Genomic DNA, 25,694 nt, shown 5'->3' on the forward strand with positions numbered 1-25,694 from the left:
ATATATATATATATATATATATATATATACACACACATAAATATTTGTTTAAACACCTGTTTAAATTTTTTTTATAAAGTAAGCTGAATCAGTGCCTTTGATTTGTTGTGAGCAAAGGCTAAAAATGTATTTATATGATCAATTAGTTTAAAGGGACATTCTAGTCAAAATTAAACTTTCATGATTCAGATAGAGCAGGCAATTTTAAGCAACTTTCGAATTTACTCCTATTATCAATTTTCCTTTGTTCTCTTTGGTATCTTTATTTGAAAAAGGAAGAATGTAAGCATAGGAGCCGGCCTATTTTTGGTTCAGAAATTGGGTAGCACTTTCCGATTGGTTTCTAAATGTAGCCACCAATCAGCAAGCGCTACCCAGGTGCTGAACCAAAAATGGGCCAGCTCCCAAGCCTACATTTAAATAAAGATAGCAAGAGAATGAAGAAAATTGATAATAGGAGTAAATTAGAAAGTTGCTTAGGGACAGTCAAGTCCCAAAAAAACTTTCATGATTTAAATAGGGAATGTAATTTTAAACAACTTTCCAATTTACTTTTATCCCTAATTTTGCTTTGTTCTCTTGGTATTCTTAGTTAAAAGCTAAACCTAGGAGGTTCATATGCTAATTTCTTAGACCTTGAAGACTGCCTCTAATCTGAATGCATTTTGACCACTAGAGGGCATTAGTTCATGTGTTTCATATAGATAAAATTGAGCTCATGCACGTTAATTTTCCTAGGAGTGAGCACTGATTGGCTAAAATGCAAGTCTGTCAAAAAAACTGAAATAAGGGGGCAGTTTGCAGAGGCATAGATACAAGGTAATCACAGAGGTAAAAAGTGTATTAATATAACTGTGTTGATTATGCAAAGCTGGGGAATGGGTAATAAGAGATTATCTTTCTTTTTAAACAACAAACATTCTGGTGTTGACTGTCCCTTTAAAATTGCATGCTCTTCAGACCCAACAGCAACTATCAGAGCAACGGGCCATCAGTCTAGGCCAATTAAAATATTAAATGGGACACATCAGGGCTGCCCGCTATCTCCTCTATTATTTGCACTAAGCATAGAACCTTTAGCGGCCTACATCAGGGGAGCAAAAGACATTACCGGAGTAAAAATTAACAAAGAAGAATATAAACTCACCTTATTTGCGGATGACATTTTGCTTACATTGACGAAACCTTTAAGATCACTCCCTCATCTATATCAAGTCATTGATGAATTTTCAAAAATCTCAGGCTTCAAAATAAATTCAGATAAGTGTGAGGCTATACCACTGACACTACCACTACATACTCTTAAGTTGATAGAAGCGAATTTTGACTTTAAGTGGGCTAAAAAATATATCAAATACTTGGGAGTTAACATAACACACTAGAGGGACTCTATAAGGCAAACTATACTGAGATCTTTAAGACCGTAAGAAGGGATTTGGGTAGATGGAGGAGGGGGTGTTTCTCCTGGTATGGCAGATTATCGATTATAAAGATGAATATTCTACCGAGAATATTATATCTCTTCAGAGCATTACCAATCAAAGTACCGCAAAGAGAGCTAGCAGATCTCCAGATGGACCTAATTAGGTTCCTACGAGGACCCAAAACAGCTAGAATAGCCTCCCAACTATTAAAACAACACAAACAGCTGGGGGGAGTGGGGGTGCCCAATTTGTTAGACTACTATCAGGCAGCTAGGTTATCACAAATTACGCTGATAAGCAAAAACTGTCGAGAAATAACTTGGACTAGACTAGAGGCAGACTTAGCTGGGGTGAATGATCCAGCCACGATTGTTTGGAATACCTCAAACACTACAAACAAAACACTATACAAACTCAAGGTGACAGAGGAGTCCAAGCATATGTGGAAATACCTCACATCTTCTCTAGGCCTCATACCCAAGGGTACTAAGATAATACCACTGGGTGCTATACTTCCTGCAGAATTTCAAACACTAATATGTAAGTGGGAAAATAAGGGCCTCTACAGAGTTGCAGACTTTTTAGATAAAGGTAAAATGCTCACATACACCCAACTGAAAGATAAACTTCAGCCGGACACCTTACATTGGTTCCTATATCTTCAGATATCCACCACAATAAACAAATACAGACAAAACAAACCATTAAACCCATACACTACAACAGAATGCATTATTGCAACCCCAGGTAGAAATAAAAAACTAATATCACAACTGTACTTGGCAATACAAGATGCAAAAAAAGGCTCCAAATTGCCGCTTCATGAGAATTGGGAAAGAGACTTAGGTGAAACATATGATGATGACAGATGGACACAAATACTTTCTAGGATTAGCAAGGGGCTGATATGCGCAGACCTTATCGAAAATTCTATTAAAACATCTTACAGGTGGTATCTTACACCCATAAGAACTGCACATTATACATTGCAGAAAAGTAGACTCTGTTACAGAGGCTGTGCAGAAATTGGAAATTATATGCATATGTGGTGGGAATGTGGGGAGATTAAACAAATTTGGAACAAACTTTCTAAATTGATAAGTATCCTATTAGATAAATCTATGACGCTAACGGCGGCGCAGGCCCTCTTGCATGTTTCAGATGAATCCTTAAACTTAGCTACCAATATATTCATAAATATACTTTGTACAACCACGAGGATATGTATAGCCAAACACTGGAGAACAGGTTCACCAACGTGGTCAGAAGTGATTAACAGGTTAGATAATATATATGCTATGTCAGAATCTGCCTCTTGGTTGCAGGATACAACAACACATTTCCAAAAGATTTGGGTCCACTGGATCATGAACAGAGATAGAAGTGAGATAAGGGAAATTTAAGTCTTTCAAGAGTTATAACACGATAGGGGATCTCTCCTAAACTTATTACCACTAAGTCTTTTATGGGGAACTTATATACATCTTAGATACAATTTGATGGTTCTCTCTCTGCTCGACGGGAAAGGTTATACAGTTATGAGTTTATTGTTTTACAGTTTCAAAAGTTTATGTTTAATGTTTATAATTATTAAAATAAAAGGAAAACACATTAGAAAAGGGAGGGGAAGGAAGACTATAGATAATTTCGTTCCTACTTCAGGAAAATAAGCAGGACCTCAAATATTTCCTATGCCTGAAGGCAACTTCAGTAGGTGGGAGCTTTTCCTAGGACTCTATGGACTTTCAGAGATTTCAGTAATGATGGAGATACATTGGGAAAGCCGGATGGATATACTAATTGCTGAAAGAAGTTGTTTCATCCTCCAACTCATTTTCATGTTGTTTGAGACAGATATATGGAATTATAAAACTTTATCGAACAGGATAAGAGGTCCTGAGACTGTAACAATGAATATAAATATGTTTATCTGAACTAGGGGCATGATGTATTAGATATGTCTCTTGTCTTCCTTTTTGACAATAAAGATTATTTCAACTAAAATTGCATGCTCTATCTGAATCATAAAAGTTCAATTATGACTAGACTATTCCTTTAAGAACATCACAATTCTAATTTATTTTTTATCTTCAAAATGAACCACATCAAAAGTCTGAACAGTGCAATTACCTTAATTATTTGTTGGTATTAGTGGCCATGTTATTTGTTTTTACAAAAGTCTTCTATTTACTTTATAAGATATCATAAAAAAGCAATTTCTTCTGCAGCTAAAGTTTGCAATGATGTTAAGAACATGGACGTTTGTCTATTTCACATGAAATTGCAGAAAAATAAACGCACTGGTGTGTAGGGTGAAAGGTTTGGACGACACATACAATTATATGTGACAGACAACAAAAATACCTTTAGTAAATGAAGAGAACTCTGGTCCTTGGGAGAGTGGAGAAGTTGTCTGGCATCTTTCTTACTTTTGCATAGTTAATGAAGCCCCTGAGAAACAGAAGGAACCCTGTAGGAAAAAATAGATACTTAAAGGGACAGTAAACACCTTGAGATTTTTACATAAAATATTAAGTTAAGCATAAAAAAACAACTTTGCAATCTATATTTTCATTACTTATTATGCCCTCTTTTTATGTAATATAGCTCTGAAAACTAAACAATTTTTAGTTTTTACAACTTGAATTTCACCATACTGATGCCCCAAGGCTAACTCTGCTACATATATGTCCCTAATTGGATTTACCATATAACTGCAAAACACTTCATTTTATACTACTCTTATGACAGTGACTACCTAGGCCTTGTTGTCTGTGCACTAAAGCCCAGATTGGCTCCTGCAAAAAAGGCAAATGGTGGGTGGAGTTTAGCTATTGAAAAATGATGGCAGTAAAAAAGATGTGAGTTTGTTTTAAAAACAACATTAAGACTTGGCTGATGTGTTACTCTAAAGCAACACAGCAGAAATGTCTTGTAATTACAAGGTGTTTATTGTCCCTTTAAAACAGTTGTAATGTACATTCCAATACACTTGTGAAATGTATGTATTTATGGAACTCCACTTTATTGTCATTGTTGTAAACAGTGCCTGATTTAGCATCAGAGGAAAAAAGGGGGATTCCTTCACAATAACAAAAATTCAACTCTTTAAGTGCAGTAAATTTCTTAACATATATGTGTTTGTGTGTGTCAGTGCTATTTATACCCCAGTTTTATTTTAAGAGTACTGGCCACTATTGGGCAATAAGCTTGTAGCATTTAGTTTCCTTAAGAAATCATTTGCCAAGATAATTGTGGCTGCTGACTAAGCACACAGGAAAAAAGTCACACAGCGGCTTCTGTGCAAGTCTACTGAACAATAAACTAAATGCAAAGGTCTAAGCAACCAAGTCCCTAGGATGTTCGTTCTAAGGAAAGGAAATGCCCGTGAGCACGTAGTTCATTAGGAAACAAATCTGCCTTCTGTATCTCTGGGGACACTTGCCAGAGAACAAATTAATGGTGAGAAAGATCTGAATGGTGATGGTAAAAGGAAGTGAGGTACTAGCAGTTCAGCTCTAAATGGAGATTTATGTTACTCTTAATACAAGGTACTTTTAAAGTAAACATTTTATGTAGGTTCCGGCTGGAGTGACCTGAAGATACAGTGCAATGATCTGTAAGATTACGCAATGAAAACATCTGGATACCTATCTGTTGCCAACACTGCCAGGGTAAAAGAAATCTGCTACAGACACCCTTTGGTAGCTTGCAATAATGTAAATATATAATACAAAGTAGTCATTCTAACCTTTGTTTATAGATATATGATTTATTATAGTGGAAATATTACATGCTCCAATTTGTTAAAAACATGTTATTTTAATACTAACAATCTGGCAACTCTATGTGTTTAATTTAAAGTAGCACTCAGGAGCTGCAGATAACTGGTAGACCTGCACAAAAACTGACGGAGAACCAATCAACAGTGGAAGTCACACAGCTGGGTCCTGGGACTACAACTGCTGATTGGATCACCAGCAGTTTCCAAAGGGGACCAGAAGTTCTCTGCAGTTCCCAAGTGGTACTTTAACTTTGGGGGTTAAACACAGAGTTGCAAGGTCACTAGTATCAAGATTACACACTCTAATTTTTCCAATGTAATGTCCTTTTAAAGACATGGTGAAGTAGTAAATGAAACACATACATACCTAGTACAAGGAACACCCACCACAGCCAGTACTGGCCATCAAAATATCCAGGAAAGTAGGTGGAAAACTGCAATAAACAAACAGATGCAATGTTAATATAATATTTACATAGATTACATTTTGCTAAAATGAGGAATATACATAATTCAGTAATGTTTTGTCAAAAATCTGTTTTATGTAACCAGTAATAAATTGCTCCAAAACTCCAGATTATTGCAGAGAAGAGTTAAGAAATTAAAAAATAAAAATAATAATAAGTAACCGATAACGATCACATGTGCTTCAATATCAGAACGTTGCTGGGCTTCATCTTGGCTAAGATATGGCCACAGTCATTTGCAAAGTACTAAACATGCTCTATATATAAGCCATCAGCAATGCACTCATATTTTAGCTCACTTGAGGCTTTGCATATTTTCTATTCAAAACTCACAAATGGGTTTTGTATTTATTAAGACATGTCTCTGCAAGGTCTCATTAATCCAAGTTGAAGCAGATGGTGAAACGAACTAGGCTCATCAATCATAAATCTATTGTAACATCTATAGATGGAAAACAAAATGTATGCTTACCTGATAAATTTCTTTCTTTTGCGATGTACCGAGTCCACGGATTCATCCTTACTTGTGGGATATTATCCTTCCTAACAGGAAGTGGCAAAGAGAGCACCACAGCAGAGCTGTCTATATAGCTCCCCCCTTAATTCCACCCCCCAGACATTCGACCGAAGGCCAAGGAAGAAAAAGGAGAAACTCTAAGGTGCAGAGGTGACTGAAGTTTTTAATAAAAAATACCATCTGTCTTGAATAGACAGGGCGGGCCGTGGACTCGGTACATCGCAAAAGAAAGAAATTTATCAGGTAAGCATAAATTTTGTTTTCTTTTGCATGATGTACCGAGTCCACGGATTCATCCTTACTTGTGGGATACCAATACCAAAGCTTTAGGACGCGGATGAAGGGAGGGACAAGACAGAAACCTAAACGGAAGGCACCACTGCTTGCAAAACCTTTCTCCCAAAAATAGCCTCAGAAGAAGCAAAAGTATCAAATTTGTAAAATTTGGAAAAGGTATGAAGCGAAGACCAAGTTGCAGCCTTACAAATCTGTTCAACAGAAGTATCATTTTTAAAAGCCCATGTGGAAGCTACCGCTCTAGTAGAATGAGCTGTAATCCTTTCAGGAAGCTGCTGTCCAGCAGTCTCATAAGCCAAACGGATGATGCTTTTCAGCCAAAAGGAAAGAGAAGTCGCAGTAACCTTTTGACCCCTACGCTTTCCAGAATAGACAACAAACAAAGAAGATGTTTGACGAAAATCTTTGGTTGCCTGCAAATAAAATTTCAAAGCACGAACCACGTCCAAGTTGTGCAACAGACGTTCCTTCTTAGAAGAAGGATTAGGACACAGAGAAGGAACAACAATTTCCTGATTGATATTCCTGTTAGTAACAACCTTAGGTAGGAACCCAGGCTTGGTACGTAAAACCACCTTATCAGCATGGAACACAAGATAAGGCGAGTCACATTGTAATGCAGATAGTTCAGAAACTCTTCGAGCTGAAGAGATAGCAACTAGGAACAAAACTTTCCAAGATAAAAGCTTAATATCTATGGAATGCATGGGTTCAAACGGAACCCCCTGAAGAACTCTAAGAACTAAATTTAGACTCCATGGCGGAGCAACAGATTTAAACACAGGCTTAATTCTAGCTAAAGCCTGACAAAAAGCCAGAACGTCTGGAACATCTGCCAGACGCTTGTGCAACAAAATAGACAGAGCAGATATCTGTCCTTTTAGAGAACTAGCTGACAATCCTTTCTCTAATCCCCCTTGGAGAAAAGACAAATTCCTAGGAATCCTGATTTTACTCCAGGAGAAGCCTTTGGATTCGCACCAAAAAAGATATTTACGCCATATCTTATGATAGATTTTCCTGGTAACAGGCTTTCGAGCCTGAATCAAGGTATTTATGACTGACTCAGAGAAACCCCGCTTTGATACAATCAAGCGTTCAATCTCCAAGCAGTCAGTTGCAGAGAAATTAGATTTGGATGCTTGAATGGATCTTGAATCAGAAGGTCCTGTCTCAGCGGCAGAGACCATGGTGGAAGAGATGACATGTCCATGTCCACCAGGTCTGCTATCAAAATCACTGATGCTCTCTCCTGTTTGATTCTGGCAATCAGACGTGGAAGGAGAGGGAAAGATGGAAACACATAAGCCAGGTTGAACGACCAGGGTACTGCTAGAGCATCTATCAGTACAGCCTGAGGATCCCTTGACCTGGAGCCGTAACGAGGAAGTTTGGCGTTCTGACGAGACGCCATCAGATCCAATTCTGGTGTGCCCCATAGCCGAACCAGTTGAGCAGACACCTCCGGATGGAGTTCCCACTCCCCCGGATGAAAAGTCTGACGACTTAGAAAGTCTGCCTCCCAGTTCTCTACACCTGGGATATAGATCGCTGACAGATGGCAAGAGTGAGCCTCTGCCCATCGGATTATAGCCTTTAGGGAATTCCAGACTGCACCCCAGCCCAGAAGGCTGGCGTCTGTCGTCACTATAACCCATTCTGGCCTGCGGAAACACATTCCCTGGGACAGATGATCCTGTGACAACCACCAAAGAAGAGAGTCTCTGGTCTCTTGATCCAGATTTATCTGAGGAGATAAATCCACATAATCCCCATTCCACTGATTGAGCATGCATAGTTGCAGTGGTCTGAGATGCAAGCGAGCAAACGGAACTATGTCCATTGCCGCTACCATTAGACCGATTACCTCCATACACTGAGCCACTGACGGCCGAGGAATGGAATGAAGAGCTCGGCAGGTGGACAAAATCTTTGATTTCCTGACCTCCGTCAGAAATATTTTCATGTCCACTCAGTCTATCAGTGTCCCTCTTTCACTTTACCCTTCCTGCTTAGAGCCGGCAAAGAGAATGACTGGGGGGTGGAGTTAAGGGGGGAGCTATATAGACAGCTCTGCTGTGGTGCTCTCTTTGCCACTTCCTGTTAGGAAGGATAATATCCCACAAGTAAGGATGAATCCGTGGACTCGGTACATCATGCAAAAGAAAATAGAATGAAAATGTGTGGATTCATTTAAAAAAGATGTTCTAACTATCAGCAACAAAACAAATAACATGCTATTAGAAAACTACAGCTTTACTTGTACCCACAAAAGCGCTGCTACCTGTTTTCTCTCATTAAAACCATCACCTAGGACATGTGCATAACAATTGGCTGAGCCTGCAAGTACTTTGATAGGTGAGCTGATTATTTCCCCTGTGCTCTTGTTAAGATATAATGAATATCTGGCCTGTTAAGGGTCCCAAGGACTGAGTTTGGGAACACAGAATGTATGCATTGGGTCAAAAGGATAAATATCCAGAAATTACAGAACCAAATTCAGGTACTATAGAATTAGAAGATACATACAAACAGGACAAATTATTTTCTGAGCTTGAAATAAAGCATAAAAGGTGGAAGCCTTTGTTTTCCACTAAGGCAAAACTAAAATGCACAGCCCTGAATTTACATAGAGCTAATGGTTAAGTCATGAAAGAATTTCCGAAAGTGTAGATCACATGGAAAAAACGGTGAAGATTAATTTCTGTAAAAAAATTAAAAATAATTATGCTTACCTGATAAAATCATTCATTTCATGGTGGCGAGAGTCCACAGTCCATTACTCCTGGAAATTACACTTGCTGACAACTAGGAGAAGGCAAAGATTTCCAAACTCCAAGAGCCCTATAACCCCCTCCCCCATCTATGATAACTAGTCTGACATATATCCAAGCAAAAAGAGGTTTAAAAGGGGAAATAAAGCCAAAAATGTTGCATAGGGAAAAAAGGGGTAGAAAAAACACAAACAACCACCAGAGAAAAAACTGAGTGGGGTCTTATGGACTCTCACCACCAAGTCAGAAATTAATTTATCAGGTAGGCATAAATTATGTTTTCTTTCATACAGGTGGTGAAAGTGCATGATCCATTTCTTCTGGGAAACTAATATACAAGCAGTGAAGACCATGAGTAATTAGGGTGAGACCAGCATGATATATCATCCAATAAAACATTTAGTTTATCCTTCTTTTTTTTTTCTTCTTCAACTCTTGTTTTTACAATACTAGAAATAGTTCATTATTATTATTTTTTTCTGCAAAGAACAAGAAAAAATAAGCAAAGAAAGAGTCCAACATCAACCAGAAACAACAGCCTGAAGGACTTTCCTTCCAAAGGCTGCTTCAGAAGAAGCAAAAACATCAACATTGCAGAATTTAGTGAAAGTATGCAAAGAAGACTAAGTAGCTGCCTTGCAAATATGCTCTACAGAGGCCTCATTCTTAAAGGCACAAGACATGACAACTGACCTAGGAGAATGGGCAGTGATTAGTTTAGGAGACTGACTTACCTCCAAGTAAGCCTTTTGAATCAAAAGCGTAAGCCATGATGACAAGCAAACAGACTAAGCTTTCTGACTTTTCCTAGAGGAAGAAAGATGAACAAATTAGAATTTTGCCTGAAATCCTTAGTAAACTGCAAATAGTATTTCAAAAAGGAAGAACAGCAATTTCCCTACCCATTTTGTCCAAAGACGCCAATTAAGTCGTCAATTTATCAAAGGCTTCGCAAGTCTTTCGACCCCATATGACTGCACCCCGTATTTAACAAGCAGTGGTCATTAGACCGCTGTTTTCCTAACCTTTCGCCACCTCTAATGTGGCGAATTTCAATCTCCCCGGTATAATCCGACCGGGGAGATTGACAGATTCTGCCCGCTGGTGTCTGACTGTGCATGGGCGGGATTGCACGCAAGCGCAAAATAGCGCTCGTGTGCATTGCTGAATTCCGCCAGGGGACAGGGGTGCGTATGTGGGCCGAGATCTTACCTATGAGAGAATTTGCAGATAAACCTTATACAAACCATCTAGCTGAAATTGTTAAATCCTAGGAAAAGAATGCCAGGAAAAACCATGGTCCAAACACCATGACATATAGGCCTTCCAAACCCTATGATAGATCTTTCTAGTCACGGGTTTACGGTCCTACTAAATCAAAGTCTCTACCACAGATTCTGAAAATCCCTCTGTCTAACAACCAAAAGGTTCAATTTCCATGCCATCAAGCTTAGAGATTTGAGATCCTGAAAAAAACAGACCTTGAGACAGAAGATTCTGTCACAGAAGAAGTGGCCATGGAGGACAACCGGACATCTGAACCAGATCCGCAAACCAAATTCTGTGACACCAAGCCAGAGCAATCAGTATCACAGATGCCCCTTCCTGCCTGATTCTGGCAATTAATCTTGGTAGGAGAACCAGAGGAGGGAAAGCATCTGAGAAAGTCTGCTTCCTAACTGTTCACCCCTGGAGTATGAACGGCAGATATTAGGCAACAATTGCCCTCTGCCGAAGAAAGAATTTGAGATACTTCCTTCATTGCAAGAGAACTGTGAGTTCCCCCTAATGATAGATATATGCTACTGTTATAACATTGTCTTACTGAAAGAACAGATGAGACTCTCATTCCGACAGGGGCCAACTCTAAAGGGCTCTGAAAATTGAGTTCCAAAACATTATTAGTAATCTTGCCCACTGAGGAGACCAAACTCCCTGAGACCCCCAGACTGCACCCCGAACTGCAATACTTTGCATCTGTTTTGATCACAGTCCAGATAAGACAAACAAAAGAAAGCTCCATGAATAATAAAATGATGATACAGCCACCAAGACAGGGACTGTTTTATTTTGGAATCCAAACAGATTTTATGGAAAAGCAGAGTATGATCCCTGCACCATTGTTGGAGCATGCAAAGCTGAAGAGGCCTCATGTGAAACAGAGCAAACAGAATAGCAGATAGGCCTAAAACGTCCATACAAAGGGTTACTGAAGGATGTAGAACAGGCTGAAGATTTGAACACGCTGGAACCAGCTTCAATGTTCTCAGTTCACTCAAAGACCGTCTCATAGAAACTGAATCTATTTGAATACTCAGAAAAATGACTCTTGACTGGGGAACAAGAGAACTCTTTGGAAAATTGACCTTCTAACCATGCTGCTGAAGAAATAACACAAGTCTGTGGGTGTAAGACACTGCTAAATGAAAAGATTGAGCTTGTACCAAGATATCGTCCAGGCAAGGAAAAACTAAAATTCCCTGGGCTCTTATCACTGCCAAAAGGGTACCCAGAACCTTTGAAAATATTATACCTCCAACTAAGGAGAACACGTAAAATTCCCTTCCCCACCCTAGGTGAGAAGAAGAAGATTAAACAATGGAAAACACCCTACTAGAGGCCAACCCTCGGCCAATATTGTCAGCCCAGTTGGATAACAACTGGAGCCTGCTAGGAAGCATCAGATGTCCCAGCAGACAAGTAGGGACCCATCAGAAAACCTCAAACTGAAGCCTCAGGATGATAATATCTAAGAGTCAGAAAACCCCTGCCCCCTCCAAAGGGACACGCAGGAGAACCAAACCCTAGGGTTAAGCAGAACCGTCCATACCCTTTCCAGGCAAGAGACATGGTCCTAAGCCGGAGTCCTCGACAAAACGGAACTGTTCCGAAGATCTGAAGCCCCTGAGGAACTCATAAGTTGCCTCCTATAGTTAGGAGCGCACCCAGACAGAGCCTTCCGCCATCTCAAGTCCTTAGATGTAAAGTACCAAGCAACATCCACAAACCCAAGAGTCTGAAAAGAACTCCCGACCGGTTTAGGAAAAGGCTACCAGTACCCTTGGATCACAAGGTAATCCATGTAGACAGGCCTGATGACCTGACTCCACGCTGAAAGGCTAAATGGTCAGTTTCCTGACCTCAGGCAGGCGAAAAGACTGTAACTGACCCCAGACCTCCTACTCTCAAGCCCGAAGGGCTAGATCTGCAATAAGATTGACAGTTAGCACCTGAGAGTCAAAAGACCATGGTATGACAAGGGGCAGTTCTTATTTGGAGAAGACGAGAGTCTTCAGAGATCCCTGCAGGATCGGTCTCCCGACATCCTTGAAATGGAATAACAACGGGAGCCTCGCAGCTCCTGGTAGAACGGCAGGGAAACCCTTGCACACCACGCACTAGAGCAAACGAAACACTGAGACAAAGAAGAAGGACATGTCCACTCTTCCATAACAAATGACCCAACCCAAGACGGGAGGGAAGAAAACATCGCCACCGTAAAAGGAATGCGACTAGGCTACAAAAGTCGTCATCCGGAGATACCGCAAGTGAAGATGCAAATCTTCCACTATTCAGATACTAAACCTCCTGAAATCAATCACGTCTCCAAACTTCCAAAGGAATGGAAGCCCTCGGTTCCGAGTCCCCAGGGACCCTAGAAACCACGATGACATCTGAAAAAGTCGGTCACGCATCTCCAGCAATATGGCCAGAAAAAGCCAACTTATATCGAAGCACACAACCTTCTTACCAGAAGCGTTGGATCTACGCCCCAGGCCCCAAACTTTGTTGTAGCATCCGAGTCCGGAATCCATAACAGTAGGCCATAAGAGACAGGCTAATCAGCACCACGAGGGTGACATGAACCCAAGAAACAGTAGACCGCGCCAGACCAGTACTTGCCTGGCACAAAAGCACCCCAGATCTATCCAAGGTCCAAGAAAAATCGACCCGAAGGCTCGATAATATGAACTAGAAACATAACCTCGAACTTAAAGGGACAGTCTAGGCCAAAATAAACTTTCATGATTCAGATAGAGCATGTAATTTTAAACAATTTTCCAATTTACTTTTATCACCAATTTTGCTTTGTTCCCTTGGTATTCTTAGTTGAAAGCTTAACCTAGGAGGTTCATATGCTAATTTCTTAGACCTCGAAGCCCACCTCTTTCAGATTGCATTTTAACAGTTTTTCACCACTAGAGGGTGTTAGTTCACGTATTTCATATAGATAACACTGTGCTCGTGCACGAGAAGTTATCTGGGAGCAGGCACTGATTGGCTAGACTGCAAGTCTGTCAAAAGAACTGAAAAAAGGGGCAGTTTGCAGAGGCTTAGATACAAGATAATCACAGAGGTTAAAAGTATACTATTATAACTGTGTTAGTTATGCAAAACTGGAAAATGGGTAATAAAGGGATTATCTATCTTTTAAAACAATAAAAATTCTTGGGCAGACTGTCCCTTTAACCAAAGTGTGCAACTTCCCGAGGAAGTGCTCATGCGACCACAAAATCGCAAGTATCGGTTCCAGAGAAAGAAAGTTCTCAACGAAAGTTATATCAGCCATGAGCTTAATACAAATTAAATCAAATACATCCTATCCGGATCTAAATTAAAAGTAAGGCAGCACCCGTGGGTGAACGCCCAAGGGAAAAAAAGGGTACGCACATCCGGACCAGCCGATCAGAAGGCCCCCTTCACCCAAGCTCAGAACTGGAACCGATACATAAATGAAAGAAAAAAACAGACAAGGAGATAAGATTCATCCCCAACCGTCTACCCAGGTTGCCATCCTGCATCTAAGGCCTCAAATCCATCGGCCCACTAGGACTAGGATCCTCTAGCAACGCCAAAACATGTCTCAGTAGGACACGAAGACATGCCAACCTATAGCAGAAGGCAAAATTATCCCTTGCCAGATTGACAAAGGATTTCAGCTCCAAGGTTCAGGCCCCTGAAGCCTCAGAGGCCCCCGCTTCCCCAGGAGGTCGAACTGAATCGGGCAATCCCCCACCCAGCGGGCCCTGGTTGACAGAACACGGACAGTATCTTAGAAAGATTTCCCTTGGGAGATACAAATGCGCCAAGGCCGCAGATATGGCCATGCGGAAACATGCCGTAACCTTTGGAGGAAACAGACCACCTTCCAGAGAAGGAGTAAAGACCAAAGGGACACCTGCTTGCGTAGCAAAGGGAGTTTCTGGGACACGTGCCTCGCAGGACCTAGCATCCTCGGGGGCGGATGGCTCAACGCACTCTGAGAACCCTGAATCGGGAGAAGAGAGTACTCTGGAACGGCAATCGGAACATAACTGATGGGCATGGATAACCCAGGCCATTTCATATTCATCACAAGACGCATTCTCCGCATCGGAGACATCCGTGTCTAAAAAGTCAGAATCCTCCATCATGGGATTACAAAAATGACAAACGTCAACTGACACCTTCTTTACATCCCCAATGGCTGGGGCACTCAACACCTACTAAGAACCAGACAACCCACGAGCAGACACTCTGTCGCCACACGGTCAGCATACGGAAGAGAAAAGGCAACGTAACCGCACCCGGTCACAAGGTGCACCGTGCAAGTCATAAAATAGCACGCAAATCCAAAGATCTCGCCAAATGACGATAAAGCCGGTAATGTTCAGAAAAGCCATGAGCCTAAAGTATTACTACACATCAGCAGATAGAACCATATAACAAACATGATTAAAGTCCCTCCTGTTCAATAACCCCCCCTTAGGGGATATTAACCCATGATTCCTTATTTTAAGATAAAAAGGAGTCCCACTGGGACCCTACCTTTACGTTAACATCACATTCACATAATGAAGTAAAATGAAACGATCTTACCGGAATCTACGTCGTGGAACAGGAACACGGCCCTTCAAGTGTGACAGATACTAGCCTCGCTTCTGACATGGACTTGAGTGAACAAAGGCAGGCAGCGAAACTCGTCAACACTGATTGCCAAGGAGCTGTTAATATGAGTCGGGATGGTTTTGCAGAAAAACTCTCCCTGCATCTCCGGACTCTAACTTTCATCCATGCTCTCACTGAGAGGCTAACAGGACAACTTAAAACTCCAGTCCCGTTTTGAAGAGTACTACCCTCCATAAGAGACTTAAGTCGAATTTCTGACACTTCTCGGCCAACCTCCTGTGACGAAAGGCAAAGAATTACTGGGGGATGAGGGAAGTGGGGGAGGTATTTGAAGCCTTTGGCTGGGGTGTCTTTGCCTCCTCCTGATTGCCAGGTTCTGAATTCCCAAAAGTAAAGAATGCACCTTTGGACTCTTCCTGTTTAATAAGAAAATACAGATAGATAAAAGCTCGAAACCATTATCAGCTACCTAAGTTTTAGGCTATAAAGCTCTGGGATCCTGAAAACATAAAATGTATTCCTACCACATAAATGCCCATAGGAGCACAGCAGAAAGGACAGCCAAATGCAAAGAAATAAAGAAAATGGTATGACAAATTGTGCAAAACTATGGGTTCTTCACCTTAAAAGGGACAGCATACACCAATTTTTATATAAGTGCATGTAATATACACTACTATAAAGAAGAATATGAACAGATACTGATTATCAACAAAACATTTATGCAAAGAAAAATTTAGTGTACAATGTCCCTTTAAGGAACCAAGCTTTAAAATCCAATTTTGACTGGATCCTCCAAACTGAAAAGTTCCTAGCGCTACATGATTCATTTATCTGCACTGCAGGAGAGGCAGGAGCACTGCAAGGACAGGACGATTAATCATGTAGTGTTCCTCGAAAGCCTTCTATCTGAGCTACGTGCAGGAAAACCAATATGACATCTTTGCTCTATTAATTCCTGTAGCACCATTCTCAGCAGATCAGCAGTAAACTGCACCATTAAAGTAAAGGAATATGTAATTAGAATATTTTCTGTAATGCATTTATCAAAAACAACAAATGGATATATAGAGTGCCCCGAATACAGTCAAACATTATTTCTAGGGACACTGGAAAGAAGGATGGACAGCATAAAATATATGCTTTTTAAACCTATACATGCTTGTATATTCATTACATGCATTAAATTCACTTGACTATTTTTTTCATTATTTTTGTTGTTGTACCACTTAGTAAAACACAAATGGTATGCTATTGCTATTATACACACTGCTTCTGCTTTGTATCAATTCGCTAAAAGTAAACATTGGACAGTATGGAGCATGTGCCAGCTTGCAATTCAATGTTCGTGTGATGACTGGTACTGTTACAGGTTCTCCATAGACCTAAATACTAAGAGGATGAATGTCTTAAACGTATTTAAGAAACTTTTCGGCCAAGTAGCACGTTCATTTCTGGGGTAACATTTAATAAAAATAATTATGGGTAATAAACCTCAATAATAGTCTTGGCAAACGTTTATTTAGACTAGGCTTGGATAACACGGGTACCAAGATACACAGATACAGCAGGAACTAAGGACTAAGCAAGCACACACAGACACTCCTTGCTTGCAAACGTCAGAATACACAGTTAGATTGCAAGGTCAAAGTTCAATAAAACGCTTTGGAATTAACAGAGATATAGCCTTGAATGTTGGGAGACCTGCAAGTTAACAGCAGACAGCAAGAAGCGTACAAAACCTTGCAGCAGTTAAAAGGACACTAAAGTCAAAATTAAACTCTCATGATTCAGATAGAACACGCAAGATACTATTTAATTTACTTATATTATCAATTTTAGCACAGTCTTTCTATATGCACACTTTCTAAAGCACCAGCTACCACTGAGCATGTGCACAAGTTCACAGTGTATACTAGTCTGTAATTGGCTGAAAGCGGTCATATGATACAGGGAGAATTTGACAGGAAAAAACAGAATTTATGTTTACCTGATAAATTACTTTCTCCAACGGTGTGTCCGGTCCACGGCGTCATCCTTACTTGTGGGATATTCTCCTCCCCAACAGGAAATGGCAAAGAGCCCAGCAAAGCTGGTCACATGATCCCTCCTAGGCTCCGCCTTCCCCAGTCATTCGACCGACGTAAAGGAGGAATATTTGCATAGGAGAAACCATATGATACCGTGGTGACTGTAGTTAAAGAAAATAAATGATCAGACCTGATTAAAAAACCAGGGCGGGCCGTGGACCGGACACACCGTTGGAGAAAGTAATTTATCAGGTAAACATAAATTCTGTTTTCTCCAACATAGGTGTGTCCGGTCCACGGCGTCATCCTTACTTGTGGGAACCAATACCAAAGCTTTAGGACACGGATGAAGGGAGGGAGCAAATCAGGTCACCTAGATTGAAGGCACCACGGCTTGCAAAACCTTTCTCCCAAAAATAGCCTCAGAAGAAGCAAAAGTATCAAACTTGTAAAATTTAGTAAAAGTGTGCAGTGAAGACCAAGTCGCTGCCTTACATATCTGATCAACAGAAGCCTTGTTCTTGAAGGCCCATGTGGAAGCCACAGCCCTAGTGGAATGAGCTGTGATTCTTTCAGGAGGCTGCCGTCCGGCAGTCTCATAAGCCAATCTGATGATGCTTTTAATCCAAAAAGAGAGAGAGGTAGAAGTTGCTTTTTGACCTCTCCTTTTACCAGAATAAACAACAAACAAGGAAGATGTTTGTCTAAAATCCTTTGTAGCATCTAAATAGAATTTTAGAGCACGAACAACATCCAAATTGTGCAACAAACGTTCCTTCTTTGAAACTGGATTCGGACACAAAGAAGGCACGACTATCTCCTGGTTAATGTTTTTGTTAGAAACAACTTTCGGAAGAAAACCAGGTTTAGTACGTAAAACCACCTTATCTGCATGGAACACCAGATAAGGAGGAGAACACTGCAGAGCAGATAATTCTGAAACTCTTCTAGCAGAAGAAATTGCAACCAAAAACAAAACTTTCCAAGATAATAACTTAATATCAACGGAATGTAAGGGTTCAAACGGAACCCCCTGAAGAACTGAAAGAACTAAATTGAGACTCCAAGGAGGAGTCAAAGGTTTGTAAACAGGCTTGATTCTAACCAGAGCCTGAACAAAGGCTTGAACATCTGGCACAGCTGCCAGCTTTTTGTGAAGTAACACAGACAAGGCAGAAATCTGTCCCTTCAAGGAACTTGCAGATAATCCTTTCTCCAAACCTTCTTGAAGAAAGGATAGAATCTTAGGAATTTTTACCTTGTCCCAAGGGAATCCTTTAGATTCACACCAACAGATATATTTTTTCCATATTTTGTGGTAAATTTTTCTAGTTACAGGCTTTCTGGCCTGAACAAGAGTATCAATGACAGAATCTGAGAACCCTCGCTTTGATAAGATCAAGCGTTCAATCTCCAAGCAGTCAGTTGGAGTGAGACCAGATTCGGATGTTCGAACGGACCTTGAACAAGAAGGTCTCGTCTCAAAGGTAGCTTCCATGGTGGAACCGATGACATATTCACCAGGTCTGCATACCAAGTCCTGCGTGGCCACGCAGGAGCTATCAAGATCACCGATGCCCTCTCCTGATTGATCCTGGCGACCAGCCTGGGGATGAGAGGAAACGGCGGGAATACATAAGCTAGTTTGAAGGTCCAAGGTGCTACTAGTGCATCTACTAGAGTCGCCTTGGGATCCCTGGATCTGGACCCGTAGCAAGGAACCTTGAAGTTCTGACGAGAGGACATCAGATCCATGTCTGGAATGCCCCACAATTGAGTAATTTGGGCAAAGATTTCCGGATGGAGTTCCCACTCCCCCGGATGAAATGTCTGACGACTCAGAAAATCCGCTTCCCAATTTTCCACTCCTGGGATGTGGATTGCAGACAAGTGGCAGGAGTGAGTCTCCGCCCATTGAATGATTTTGGTCACTTCTTCCATCGCCAGGGAACTCCTTGTTCCCCCCTGATGGTTGATGTACGCAACAGTCGTCATGTTGTCTGATTGAAACCGTATGAACTTGGCCTTTGCTAGCTGAGGCCAAGCCTTGAGAGCATTGAATATCGCTCTCAGTTCCAGAATATTTATCGGGAGAAGAGATTCTTCCCGAGACCAAAGACCCTGAGCTTTCAGGGGTCCCCAGACCGCGCCCCAGCCCACCAGACTGGCGTCGGTCGTGACAATGACCCACTCTGGTCTGCGGAAGCTCATCCCCTGTGACAGGTTGTCCAGGGACAGCCACCAACGGAGTGAATCTCTGGTCCTCTGATCTACTTGTATCGTCGGAGACAAGTCTGTATAGTCCCCATTCCACTGACTGAGCATGCACAGTTGTAATGGTCTTAGATGAATTCGCGCAAAAGGAACTATGTCCATTGCCGCTACCATCAAACCTATTACTTCCATGCACTGCGCTATGGAAGGAAGAGGAACAGAATGAAGTATTTGACAAGAGTTTAGAAGTTTTGATTTTCTGGCCTCTGTCAGAAAAATCCTCATTTCTAAGGAGTCTATTATTGTTCCCAAGAAGGGAACCCTTGTTGACGGAGATAGAGAACTTTTTTCTACGTTCACTTTCCACCCGTGAGATCTGAGAAAGGCCAGGACAATGTCCGTGTGAGCCTTTGCTTGAGGAAGGGACGACGCTTGAATCAGAATGTCGTCCAAGTAAGGTACTACTGCAATGCCCCTTGGTCTTAGCACCGCTAGAAGGGACCCTAGTACCTTTGTGAAAATCCTTGGAGCAGTGGCTAATCCGAACGGAAGTGCCACAAACTGGTAATGCTTGTCCAGGAATGCGAACCTTAGGAACCGATGATGTTCCTTGTGGATAGGAATATGTAGATACGCATCCTTTAAATCCACCGTGGTCATGAATTGACCTTCCTGGATGGAAGGAAGAATTGTTCGAATGGTTTCCATTTTGAACGATGGAACCTTGAGAAACTTGTTTAGGATCTTGAGATCTAAGATTGGTCTGAATGTTCCCTCTTTTTTGGGAACTACGAACAGATTGGAGTAGAACCCCATCCCTTGTTCTCCTAAAGGAACAGGATGAATCACTCCCATTTTTAACAGGTCTTCTACACAATGTAAGAATGCCTGTCTTTTTATGTGGTCTGAAGACAATTGAGACCTGTGGAACCTCCCCCTTGGGGGAAGCCCCTTGAATTCCAGAAGATAACCTTGGGAGACTATTTCTAGTGCCCAAGGATCCAGAACATCTCTTGCCCAAGCCTGAGCGAAGAGAGAGAGTCTGCCCCCCACCAGATCCGGTCCCGGATCGGGGGCCAACATCTCATGCTGTCTTGGTAGCAGTGGCAGGTTTCTTGGCCTGCTTTCCTTTGTTCCAGCCTTGCATTGGTCTCCAGGCTGGCTTGGCTTGAGAAGTATTACCCTCTTGCTTAGAGGACGTAGCACTTGGGGCTGGTCCGTTTCTGCGAAAGGGACGAAAATTAGGTTTATTTTTGGCCTTGAAAGACCTATCCTGAGGAAGGGCGTGGCCCTTGCCCCCAGTGATATCAGAGATAATGTCTTTCAAGTCAGGGCCAAACAGCGTTTTCCCCTTGAAAGGAATGTTAAGCAATTTGTTCTTGGAAGACGCATCCGCTGACCAAGATTTTAACCAAAGCGCTCTGCGCGCCACAATAGCAAAACCAGAATTTTTCGCCGCTAACCTAGCCAATTGCAAAGTGGCGTCTAGGGTGAAAGAATTAGCCAATTTGAGAGCATGAATTCTGTCCATAATCTCCTCATAAGAAGAAGAATTATTATTGAGCGCCTTTTCTAGCTCATCGAACCAGAAACACGCTGCTGTAGTGACAGGAACAATGCATGAAATTGGTTGTAGAAGGTAACCTTGCTGAACAAACATCTTTTTAAGCAAACCTTCTAATTTTTTATCCATAGGATCTTTGAAAGCACAACTATCTTCTATGGGTATAGTGGTGCGTTTGTTTAGAGTAGAAACCGCCCCCTCGACCTTGGGGACTGTCTGCCATAAGTCCTTTCTGGGGTCGACCATAGGAAACAATTTTTTAAATATGGGGGGAGGGACGAAGGGTATACCGGGCCTTTCCCATTCTTTATTTACAATGTCCGCCACCCGCTTGGGTATAGGAAAAGCTTCGGGGGGCCCCGGGACCTCTAGGAACTTGTCCATTTTACATAGTTTCTCTGGAATGACCAAATTCTCACAATCATCCAGAGTGGATAACACCTCCTTAAGCAGAGCGCGGAGATGTTCCAATTTAAATTTAAATGTAATCACATCAGGTTCAGCTTGTTGAGAAATTTTCCCTGAATCTGAAATTTCTCCCTCAGACAAAACCTCCCTGGCCCCCTCAGACTGGTGTAGGGGCCCTTCAGAACCAATATCATCAGCGTCCTCATGCTCTTCAGTATTTTCTAAAACAGAGCAGTCGCGCTTTCGCTGATAAGTGGGCATTTTGGCTAAAATGTTTTTGATAGAATTATCCATTACAGCCCTTAATTGTTGCATAGTAAGGAGTATTGGCGCGCTAGATTAACTAGGGGCCTCCTGTGTGGGCAAGACTGGTGTAGACGAAGGAGGGGATGATGCAGTACCATGCTTACTCCCCTCACTTGAGGAATCATCTTGGGCATCATTTTCTCTAAATTTTGTGTCACATAAATCACATCTATTTAAATGAGAAGGAACCTTGGCTTCCCCACATTCAGAACACAGTCTATCTGGTAGTTCAGACATGTTATACAGGCAAAAAACTTGATAACAAAGTACAAAAAACGTTTTAAAATAAACCGTTATTGTCACTTTAAATTTTAAACTGAACACACTTTATTACTGCAATTGCGAAAAAGTATGAAGGAATTGTTCAAAATTCACCAAAATTTCACCACAGTGTCTTAAAGCCTTAAAAGTATTGCACACCAAATTTGGAAGCTTTAACCCTTAAAATAACGGAACCGGAGCCGTTTTTATATTTAACCCCTTTACAGTCCCTGGTATCTGCTTTGCTGAGACCCAACCAAGCCCAAAGGGGAATACGATACCAAATGACGCCTTCAGAAAGTCTTTTCTATGTATCAGAGCTCCTCACACATGCATCTGCATGTCATGCTTCTCAAAAACAAGTGCGCAATAGAGGCGCGAAAATGAGACTCTGCCTATGATTAGGGAAAGCCCCTAGAGAATAAGGTGTCCAATACAGTGCCTGCCGGTTATTTTACATAATTCCCAAGATTAAAATAATTCCTCAAGGCTATGGAGTATAAAATATGTTTATATATAAATCGATTTAGCCCAGAAAATGTCTACAGTCTTAAAAAGCCCTTGTGAAGCCCTTTTTTTCTTTCTGTAATAAAAATGGCTTACCGGATCCCATAGGGAAAATGACAGCTTCCAGCATTACATCGTCTTGTTAGAATGTGTCATACCTCAAGCAGCAAAAGTCTGCTTACTGTTCCCCCAACTGAAGTTAATTCCTCTCAACAGTCCTGTGTGGAAACAGCCATCGATTTTAGTAACGGTTGCTAAAATCATTTTCCTCTTACAAACAGAAATCTTCATCTCTTTTCTGTTTCTGAGTAAATAGTACATACCAGCACTATTTTAAAATAACAAACTCTTGATTGAATAATAAAAACTACAGTTAAACACTAAAAAACTCTAAGCCATCTCCGTGGAGATGTTGCCTGTACAACGGCAAAGAGAATGACTGGGGAAGGCGGAGCCTAGGAGGGATCATGTGACCAGCTTTGCTGGGCTCTTTGCCATTTCCTGTTGGGGAGGAGAATATCCCACAAGTAAGGATGACGCCGTGGACCGGACACACCTATGTTGGAGAAAAGTACTGATTCATTGTCTTTTTATTATGCACGTGTTAATTATGCAATTCTACTGTATTTAATGGTCCTTTAAGAGAAATGTCACAATCTTCATCAGTGCAAAAAACCAACCACTTAAAAGCACAGAATGCAAGACCTTTGTTTATAAAGTTTGTTTATAAAAAAGGACACAGGCAATGTTTTGGCCTATTTCACTTATTCATGCTATCTAAAACATTCCCTATGTTCTTTGACCCATTTTATAAACAAAGGCCTTGCTTTTTACTTTATGTTGGGGACTTAGGCTCCCCTTTTCCCAACATGCACGTTGTTAAAAACTGAGCAGGTGTTCCGTCAGAAGAGCAAATTCATCAGACTAGCGAACGGAAGTGACGTTCCATCAGCTGTCTGATAACAAATCAGTAATGTGCATGCGCTCATTGTAGTTGCATTCCAAAGCGACTACGTCACAACCTAAAGTTCGCTCCTCTGATAGAACACCATGCGCAGTAACAGCCGTTGGACACTAACGTGTCACTTGTCAGTCAGCATGTGGTATTCACTGCTTTGTTACTAAATACTGGCAGTGTTACCTTTATTACGTGTGTACAGTAATAATTCTTATGTTCACTCTCTGCACGGTTACATCTTATTTATATGTGTCAGAAGAGCAAATTCATCAGAGAACCGTGCAGCGAGTGAACATAAGAAGTATTATTACTGTACACACGTAATAAAAGGTAACACTGTCAGTATTTAGTAACACGTTAATGTGCAACGGCTGTTAGTGCGCACGGTGTTCTATCAGAAGAGCGAACTTTAGGTTGTGACGTAGTCGCTTTGGTATGCGACTACGATGAGGAGCACATGCGCGGTGTAAACAGCTTACGGAACTTCACTTCTGTTCACTAGTCTGATGAATTTGCTCTTCTGACAGAACATAGGCATGGAACAAGAGATAAAGGAAGGCATCTGAAAACTTCTGGGTGCATAAGATTATATCCTTATCAGCAATGATTTATGTCAGAACAAAAACATGAGAGAAACATTACATACCTAAAGAATCTATCAGCTACATATGGTTGCTAAAATATTCCCATAATGAGATGTAAAAAAATGTTTAGTGTTTCAGTTACAGTATTTATTTATTTTTATGGTTTGTAGGCTTCATAATCTTATAGACAGATTGACTTACTCTGACAATTAAGATCCATTTAATCAAGGAGAGACCAAAACCAGAAATGGCTCCATATCTGCCAGCAGCGGAGGTTGTCAGGCAGAAGGACAAGAAGAAGCCAATCCAGTTAAAAAGGAATGCCACTGTTAACAGAAAAAAACATCAATATAATAAGTTATTCAAGAAAGGAATTGATGTGGTTTTAATATATACCTATTGAAACGTCATATTACTTATTTCACTTTCAGTAGAATAGCATTACCTCTTTTCCTCTACAACAGAGGAAATAATGAGGTATAATCTAACTTTGAATATTATGCAGGGTTTGAAATGTCATATTTTACTTATGAATTAATTTAAATAAATATTTACAAAACTAAATTATGCAAGAAATGTTTATAGAGAAGTGCACTAATTTACCAATGATCAGAGCAAAAAAGAGGCTTGGCTTATAGTCTAACTGAATTAATAGCACAATATACTTACTGAAGAAAGTCAGCATGAAAATCCCATCATTTCCTATTCTTAGCTGGTCAGCATCATCAAAATCATCTCTTGCCACAAAATCGTCATCCTAGTATAAGCAAACATCTGTTATCCAGTTTCTACTATGGTTGTCAGAAACAAACTGATTACTGCTTTTTAACATACAATATATTTAGTGGTATAAAAATAAAAGTATGCAAGGCTGTACATACCATTTTGATACAAACTAAATAACTAGTAACTTGTGCATGGTCCTGGTACTAATCTCTGAGCCTAGCCAAACAAATAGTGTTTACAAATAATTAGGCACGTGCATAAATTTGGAATATGGCAAGTGGCATTTGGCTATTTTTAGCACTAAATTTACTAGTAGTAGTGCAAGATATAAATATTTGTGCAAATCCAGATACTTGTGTGTTGCACTTTAACAATAATAAATCCAGCGCCGAAAAGACAAATGCCACTGCCATATTTTACAAACTAATGACGAACTCCAAAATGTATGCACCTTTCTACAAAACATACACTGCTTGCCTGTCAATCAAGCTCACCTATGAGTGCTTACCAATCAGAAGCTACTTTTTCTTCAAGATTTTCGTTGGTAAAAAAAAGAGGCAGCTTTTTTGGCAAAGTGTGCTATTTTTATATTCTTTTAATGGTCAAAAAACATAAATTATGCTTACCTGATCATTTTCTTTCCTTTTTATAGAAAGAGTCAACAGCTGCATTCATTACTTTTGGGAAATAAGAACCTGGCCACCAGGAGGAGGCAAAGACATTCCAGCCAAAGGCTCAAATACTCCTCCCACTTCCCTCATCCCCCAGTCATTCTGCTGAGGAACAAGGAACAGTAGAAGAAATACCAGAGTGAAAGGTGCCAGAAGAATAAAATAAGGACGCCCCACATAAAATTACGGGTGGGGAGCTGTGGACTCTTATCCATCAGGAGAAAAGAAAATGATCAGGTAAGCATAATTTATGTTTTTCTTAAATGGAAAGAGTCCACAGCTACATTCATTACTTTTGGAAAAACAATACCCA

At 40.8% G+C, this 25,694-nt stretch overlaps 1 protein-coding gene across 2 annotated transcripts in view; it reads right to left on the reverse strand.

Annotated features, from left to right (window-relative positions):
- The window catches only part of NDFIP1 (Nedd4 family interacting protein 1), a 199,384-nt gene that overhangs the window by 11,603 nt on the left and 162,087 nt on the right, over positions 1–25,694 (reverse strand). For both annotated transcript variants that reach the window (XM_053717164.1, XM_053717165.1), the window contains exons 4-7: positions 24,654–24,741; positions 24,186–24,310; positions 5,576–5,642; positions 3,789–3,894 (exon numbers count right to left, since the gene is read on the reverse strand). In XM_053717164.1, coding sequence (XP_053573139.1) covers positions 3,791–3,894; positions 5,576–5,642; positions 24,186–24,310; positions 24,654–24,741 — 384 coding nt within the window. In that variant the 3' untranslated portion in view covers positions 3,789–3,790. The remainder of the gene's footprint in view (positions 1–3,788; positions 3,895–5,575; positions 5,643–24,185; positions 24,311–24,653; positions 24,742–25,694) is intronic.

The sequence above is a fragment of the Bombina bombina genome, chromosome 6 (assembly GCF_027579735.1).
Source record: "Bombina bombina isolate aBomBom1 chromosome 6, aBomBom1.pri, whole genome shotgun sequence".
NCBI lineage: Eukaryota > Metazoa > Chordata > Amphibia > Anura > Bombinatoridae > Bombina > Bombina bombina.